The sequence below is a fragment of the Fragaria vesca genome, linkage group LG1, assembly GCF_000184155.1.
Source record: "Fragaria vesca subsp. vesca linkage group LG1, FraVesHawaii_1.0, whole genome shotgun sequence".
Lineage (NCBI taxonomy): Eukaryota > Viridiplantae > Streptophyta > Magnoliopsida > Rosales > Rosaceae > Fragaria > Fragaria vesca.
This window is the reverse complement of record NC_020491.1, coordinates 18,775,358-18,783,575: the sequence shown is the minus strand read 5'-3', so window position 1 is coordinate 18,783,575 and position 8,218 is coordinate 18,775,358. Positions and strand designations below refer to the sequence as shown.

The window sequence follows — 8,218 nt, the reverse complement described above, 5'->3', positions numbered from 1 at the left end:
TAAGTTCAAGTTTTCTTTCACCAATTGGCTTCATCTGTCTAACGATCGATCTGGCACATTATACATATATCCTTATTCTTCTATTGGTGCCAATAGAGATTTGTAACTCCAAGCCTCATAAATTCATAGTTATATATTGTCGATCACTGTTCCACGCTAGGGCTCCCAGTTTTCTTTGTCTGTTAGACTGTTTTCCACATAACCCGTCTATTTTTCATTGTTTTCATTCGTAGTAAGCGTTTGATCATTCGTACGTACGTCGATGTTGTGCTAAAGCAATGTCGTTTCAACTAGGGTTTGGAGTAGTTTAGTAGGTAAAGTAATGATGAACAGTGTTTAATTAACTTAATTATAAGACGAGACATAAAAGTCACGATGAAAAACAAAAATTCCCCACTTAGAAAAATTTAGAGTAATATATAGCATTCAGAAACCTTTGATTACAAAATCTGGGCAAGATTTGTTGAAAATTGTCTGCTGTCTTGTCTGCTTGCTCTTTTTGACAAGCTAGCTAATAAACGTGAAGCTCAAGTACTAAATGACACAACTTCATTTGTTAATCTAGTCGTGTAAGTGTAGAGAATTGTGCCCTCAATTAGAATCTTGATTAAGATGATTCCAAAACATAAGGAAAGAAACAGAAACAGGAAAACATTGCTGAAATTCTTCATCACAGTAACAATCTGTATTTGAGTGTAAAAGTCTTGATGAATAAGTAGAAACTTACACCAAGAGAGAAACGTAGTTGAGAACAAGATGATAGCACTGAAGAGAAACAAAGAAATAATTTGAAGAAATTGAGAATAACAGCTTGTATTAATATGTAATTGAAAAGGAATTTTTACATAAGGAATTGTCACACATCATTGACAATGGACACTTTGCACACTTATATACAGCAAGACAAATAGTAAAAATATCTTCAGCTGTAATGAGAGATGAATACGTGCACGGTCAAGATCACTGCTCAAATAGAGACAAGAAAATTCAAATTGAAGATTGAGGATAAGGACTAAGGCTGTTGTGCTGTGTATAGCTGCATGAGAGGTGTGAATGGTCACATGCCTATCACCAAAGCTCCTGCATTCTTGTCTTCATTCTCTGATGAGTCAGCTTTGTCACAATCGGTTGAAATGGCAGTGCTGCATTTTCCTTCACCTTCAATATTAAGCTTGCTGAGGTCTATTATCTCAACAGCCCCCCTCAAGCTAGTGCTAGGATTACCAAGTACTAGATTGCAGCATAAATACTGGAACTGAGCAGTACTCAATCCCTTGGTAAACAAATCAGCAAATTGTTCCAGAGAGGGCACAAAAATAAGATCCAGCTCACCTCTAGCTACCTTTTCTCTTGTGAAGTGAATGTCTACCTCCACATGTTTGCATTTAGTCTTGTGAACTGGGTTTGTGGCAAGTGAAATAGCTGAGACATTGTCACAATGCAATAATGGTGCAAGTGGTAAATACACTGAGATATCCTGCAATAAGTGTCTGAGCCAAAAGACTTCACTTGCAGTGTCTGCCATAGCCCTATACTCTACCTCAGTAGAAGAACGTGACATAGAATGTTGTTTCTTTGAACACCAAGAAATTGGACAGTTCCCCAAGTAAATCACAAAACCAGTTGTTGACCTCCTATCATTTGGATCACCTGCCCAATCAGCATCTGAAAAGGCTCTGAGTTCAAGAGGAGAGGGAGCAGGCTTGTAAGTCAGGCCATAATTAACAGTCCCAATCAGATATCTAAGAATTCTTTTTACTGCAGCATAATGTGCTTCAGATGGAGCAGGCATGAACTGACACACAGTGTTCACACTGTAGGCTAGATCAGGTCTGGTAAAGGTTAAATATTGTAGACATCCAACTACACTTCTATAATGTGTCACATCTGCAAACTTTGGTCCATCATCCATTATCAATTTTGCATAAGGAAGGCATGGAGTAGAGCAACTTTTCTTTCCTGACATACCAGCCTTAATTAACACCTCAGAAGCATACCTTGATTGAGAAATAAAAATTCCTCCATTAGGTAGATATTCAATCTGCAAACCAAGAAAGTAATGAAGTGGCCCTAAGTCCTTCATTTCAAATTCCAACTGTAAAGCAAGCTTGACTGCTCCAATTTCATTCTCATCATTTCCTGTAATTATGATGTCATCCACATAAAGAAGCAGATACACCATGAAGGTATCACTACCTTTAACAAACAGTGAGGGATCAGAATGTGAGCTTTTAAAACCCAATGATGGGAGAAAAGATGTAAACCTTTCATTCCAAGCTCTTGGTGCCTGTTTTAGGCCATATAGAGATTTCACAAGTCTGCAGACAAAATGAGGATTTCTCTGATCTTCAAAACCCTGTGGTTGAGTCATATATACTTCTTCCTTTAAAACACCATGTAGAAAGGCATTTTTTACATCCATCTGATGCAACTTCCAATTGTATTGAGCTGCAAGAGCCAAGAACAACCTCACAGTAGTATGCCTGACAATCGGGCTGAAAGTTTCTTCATAATCAACACCTTCTTCCTGACTGAACCCTCTTGCAACTAACCTAGCCTTGTGTCTTGAAATTGTTCCATCAACATTTTTCTTTAGTTTAAAAATCCACTTGCAACTCACAACATTCTTACAGATTTGTGGAGGAACCAGGTACCAAGTACCCTGATTCTTTAGAGCATCAAATTCTTCTTGCATTGCCTGCTTCCACTCTGGGACTTGAAGGGCTTGTTTATAAGAGTGTGGCTCTTTGTCTGGAGAAACCTGTATAGCAGCATTAGCAGCATAAAAAATCCTTTTCTTGTAAATACCATGCTTGCTCCTTGTCATCATTGGGTGATCATTTGTGTTCAAATTGGAAAGAGGAACAAAATCAGTGAGTTTGTCATAGGATTGAGCAGAAGGACCTTGAATATCAATGTGAACATCTGAAATTGGGATGTAGGGCTCATCAGTGTAGCTCACAAGATTCTCAGTTCTTGGAGCACATGTAGAACTGTTGTCTATAATTAGAGGCTGATCAATGTTATACTGAAGCACATTTAGATCCACATTACCAGGCTGCTCATCTGAGGTTACAACATTAGTTTCTGTAGAAGCATGATCATGTGAAGAGTTAGTTGTACCAGGAAAGACAGGCTGTACTGAAGAATCAACTGGAGTTGAAGCTGTGAACTCAGTTGCTGTTGATGAAGAACTCAGTGTTTCAGGTGGTGAATCAAGCTGAACAAGGTCAGGCATTGATGATGGTGTGTGTGAATTATTTCCTGCAGTAGAAGCCAAAGGACATGGAGTGGAGAAGAACTGAAAAACCTGATCAACACTGTTATGACTTTCACCCTTCTTATAATAAAAGCTGCTCTCATCAAAGATAACATTCCTGGTTTTTATTGTTTTCTTAGACACAGGATTAAAGCAAATAAACCCTTTGTACCCTAAGGCATACCCAAGAAAAACACAAGGAGCAGACTTTGGTTGCAATTTATTGGAGTTATATGGTTTTAGCAGTGGGTAACAAGTACAACCAAAAATTCTAATATGATCAATCACAGAAATTTTATGAAAGAGAGCTTCAAAAGGAGATTGCATGGACAAATTATTGCAAGGCATCCTGTTTATCAGATAAACAGCTGCAGCACAGGCATGATACCAAAACATTAGAGGAAGGTGAGAATCATGAAGCAAGGTTATGGCTGTTTCAACAATGTGTCGATTTTTTCTTTCAGCTAAGCCATTCTGTTGTGGTGTATAAGGACATGAAATTTGATGAACAATCCCATTTTTTGATAAAAAATCATGAAAGCAGTGGCTATTAAATTCCCCTCCCCCATCTGATTGAAAAATTTTAACTGAAGCTGAAAAGTGATTCAAGATAAAAGCACAGAAAGCTTGAAACAAAGGTAGTACTTCTTTTTTATTTCTCAATGGAAAAATCCATGTGTATCTAGTACATTCATCAATGATAGTAACGTAATACTTGTAACCCTCAATAGAAACTGTGGGAGAAGGACTGTAACAAGAAAAAGACAGGTGAGAATGAAGTTGTGTAAAAAGTGAGATCTGAGCAGATGAGTAATTTAATACAAGCTGTAGATAAAAAAAGAGTTGTTCACAGATATTGAAAGAAGCTTGAAAGCAACTTAAGAACAATTTGTTTGTGAAAAAGACTGTTTGAAAAAATTGTCAGCGGAAGACTTTGTGATGAGCAATGGTCAGGCTGCCTTCAGCTCTGATACCATGCTGAAATTCTTCATCACAGTAACAATCTGTATTTGAGTGTAAAAGTCTTGATGAATAAGTAGAAACTTACACCAAGAGAGAAACGTAGTTGAGAACAAGATGATAGCACTGAAGAGAAACAAAGAAATAATTTGAAGAAATTGAGAATAACAGCTAGTATTAATATGTAATTGAAAAGGAATTTTTACAGAAGGAATTGTCACACATCATTGACAATGGACACTGTGCACACTTATATACAGCAAGACAAATAGTAAAAATATCTTCAGCTGTAATGAGAGATGAATACGTGCACGGTCAAGATCACTGCTCAAATAGAGACAAAAAAATTCAAATTGAAGGTTGAGGATAAGGACTAAGGCTGCTGTGCTGTGTATAGCTGCATGAGAGGTGTGAATGGTCACATGCCTATCACCAAAGCTCCTGCATTCTTGTCTTCATTCTCTGATGAGTCAGCTTTGTCACAATCGGTTGAAATGGCAGTGCTGCATTTTCCTTCACCTTCAATATTAAGCTTGCTGAGGTCTATTATCTCAACAAACATATCAACTGCATGCTATTTCTTTTCGATACAGATCGAGCTGGATAGCTAGCTATGTGGTACAGGTTCAGTGTGATTGCCTCATCTCTGCAATATAGGGAGTCAGCTTTGAGATCACAGGCTGGCTGTGTACAATATATTCCTTTGGCTTTGGGGTTTTCTGCAGCCTCTTTCCATCGGATAAGTCCCATCCTATCACTGAAATATTATGCAAGTTTGTGATCGATATCTTGTCGATATTATATTGGTCATGTATAAATACCTTCCTATGTTCATCCCAAAAGAAAAATTGTCTTCCTATCTTATTCTTTCGACTCCATCATAACCAAGGTTCGAAAACTCGCTAGTATCTACTAAGACGGAAGACTGATTTAGAGTGTTAATTATGTTATGGTTCATAATAAAAACAGGTTCTTGTTTTTTCTAGCTAACATTGGGATAAGTTGAGTTTCTATCCATTAATTCTTAATAAGGAGATTCTATCTATGTACGTTCAATTTGCTATTGAGAATATCAATTGAGTAAAGTGGTTAATTTTCCATTTTACACGATTTATATTGATATTATGATTAACGTACAGAGTGAGGGTTGCGAATGAGCTTGGAGCTGGGAATGGGAAGGCAGCCAAGTTTGCAACTAAAGTAGCAGTTGTGACCTCTGTTATAATTGGCCTCTTCTTCTGGGTTTTGATTATGATATTCCACACTGAGATCGGCTATATATTTACCAACAGTATACCTGTCAGGTCACTGGGAACAAAGACATGAATGCTTGAGTTCTTTCCAACATCTCAAATTTGTAACGTATGTGTACGTATAACCCTAAAAATATGTACACAATTTAGTCGTCGTGCCTAGCTACTGATATACATTTTTCCATTGTGGCATTTTAAGGAACCCGAGTCCAAAACTTTCATGAGAACGCAAACCTCCAGCAGAGCATCAATGCCTAAAGCCCAACCCCGAACCAAACCTGTCTTTCCGAGCAACACAAGGCTACAAGCACAATAGAATTTGAAGCATCTTGTTTCATACTTCTATATTCCTCTAGCCTGGCATGGGTATGCAGATTAATAGCTTGGGCATATATATCTACGGGCTTCAAATATACAGAAGTTTATCTTGTATAACGTGCTGGTGAAACATGAAAATGAAATTATTGGTGAAACATGGGAATATATTTTGTCCTCTACTGCATGATATATTGGATATCTCTCAGTTGAGAGAGTTTGAAAGAACTACAAAGTACGAACCCTAAATCATATAAGCTAGCAAGTTCTTTAAGGAGTAAAGACTTGGTTTTTAAAATTAAACCGCAGTTATAACTTATAAGTGAGAATAAAATGATTACGATCGAATATCCATGATTATATAGCATCTATATACTAACTGGGTCATTAGTCGTTATGATGTTAAAATATATTTTTCCCATGAATGCTATATAAATTAATCAGAATCGATCTTTGTTAATCAGAAGTGTTTGAGCCCAGTGGGTATTTTGGTCCAAGACTCTGGGTACGTTTTGGATAACATTTGGGCCAGTACCTGTGGCCCTTTTTTAATGTGAAGCCCACGAAGGGTGGCGAGGTTTGGCAACACGCGAGCTGGAGTTTTGCAAGGATTCTGATACCCCGCGGGATTCGATGTCCTCGCAGGATCCTTTGTTTCAGTTCGTGTAGGATTCTGCAGTGCATGGCGAGGTAGAGTTGGAAATGGACTGTAGTACTCCGCGGGATAGGATCGCTTAGTATTCGAGTTCGTGTACGACACTACAGTGAGATGATGCGGGGCGGTGAGCGAGACCTAGGCGAGGTCTGTTCTGGACACGTGTTGCATGGATCGCGTGGCTCGCGAGCTGGTCATATCCTTGTGGAATTCTAATTGCTGAGTCCGAATGGGTTGTGATTAGGTCTCTGCGAATTGCTTGCGGATCGCTATATAAGGGAGCTTGACACAATCATAACACACAATCAATCATACAAAAACAAGTACAAACCCTCGAGCATCCTCGAAATCCTAAGTTCTAAGTGCACTTCGCCTTAGTTCTCAGACCCCTTCCTGATTCGCCTTTCTCCCTATTTGTTGCTCTGCTCGCTCTAACAGTGAGTATCGATTCACATGTGACAAGAGGTTTTACTCGTAATCCCTCGTCCGCGAGGTGGCACCGGTAACCCCTTCTTCGTTTGTTTAGAAGTCTAGCCGCAGCGCATTTCTTTCCTCGTCCGCGAGGTGACACGCCCCGCAATCTCCTTTTTTTTACTTTTAAGTCACCGGAGTTCCGACTCTGTCCCTGCTGAGACGCGTGGCCAAAACAAGAAGAACTAAGCAACTTATTAATTTAGTGTTATCCAACATCTCAATATGAAATTTGTAATCGTTTGACGACTTAAAATAGTAGAATCATTAATGATAGTTTATGATGTGTATTTATATATATATATATATATATATATATATATATATAGATAAAAGAACTCATGCAAATCAAGCAAGTTGTTACAGTTATATATTCACACCAAACACATGCTGTAGTTTTTTTTTTTTTTTGTAGGAACATGTTGTAGTTTTTTATACTATTGGTTTTAAATAAAAAACAAACACACAAAACTTGGACCAGTCATATAAATAATGGTAAGGGTCATCCTACCACAGTACCACCTATATTCTGATTCGAAATCGGGATATTTAGGAAGCGGCTCTCATGTAATAGACCCCATAACATTAAAAACACAGCATTGAGATTAAGCTGGCAATGAGCATCAGAAAATGACACTTGCATTGTATTGTATATTGAGCGATTCAACTTGATGATTCGATAGTTTGGAGTCATTATCGAGCACATTATTTTGCTACACTACATGATAATAAATCAACATACGTAGGGCTTCATTGTGCCAGAGAGAAAAACATACTTAGGGATTAGATTTACCTCTCTACTCCAAGGGTACAATCAACAACAGTAGGCAATTTGTAATTTTCCAAATTGCGTTAATGCGATTGTTTACACCCAAATTAATATTTTACTGGACAGTAATTGTCTATGTGAATATTAGTTAAATTTATGGTCCACGTCATACCGGCGAGCCCGAAATAATGGGTTTACAAGTGATGGCCCGCCAGAAAGTCATGCGAGCTGGACAGTCCGCGTACGAATGGACTCCGCATAATGGACTTCGCATACAAGAAGAATTTAATTGCTGGGGGAACACCTCGCCCCGATTTGGAACACCTTGCCTCGACTTGGCATCGTACCCCAACTTGTATATACAAGAGCACGTGCATGGCTTGTGGTCCTTTAATCACATAAGCATCTCGATGGCATCTCAAAGGCATCTCGCCAGCATCCCGCCGTCCCCTTGAATAAAGAAAGGAGCGGTGTTTAATTGCATGATCGAGCCGTACGTGAGCATGCATGGAGAGAAGCATATGATCATTCATACT

General features: G+C 38.5%; 1 protein-coding gene across 1 annotated transcript in view; it reads left to right on the top strand.

Annotated features, from left to right (window-relative positions):
• The window catches only part of LOC101295467 (protein TRANSPARENT TESTA 12-like), a 16,230-nt gene extending 10,685 nt beyond the window's left edge, over positions 1-5,545 (top strand). Inside the window, exon 5 of the mRNA XM_004289437.1 lies at positions 5,359-5,545. Within this exon, the coding sequence (XP_004289485.1) occupies positions 5,359-5,545 (187 nt within the window). The remainder of the gene's footprint in view (positions 1-5,358) is intronic.
• Positions 5,546-8,218: the final 2,673 nt, after the last annotated feature.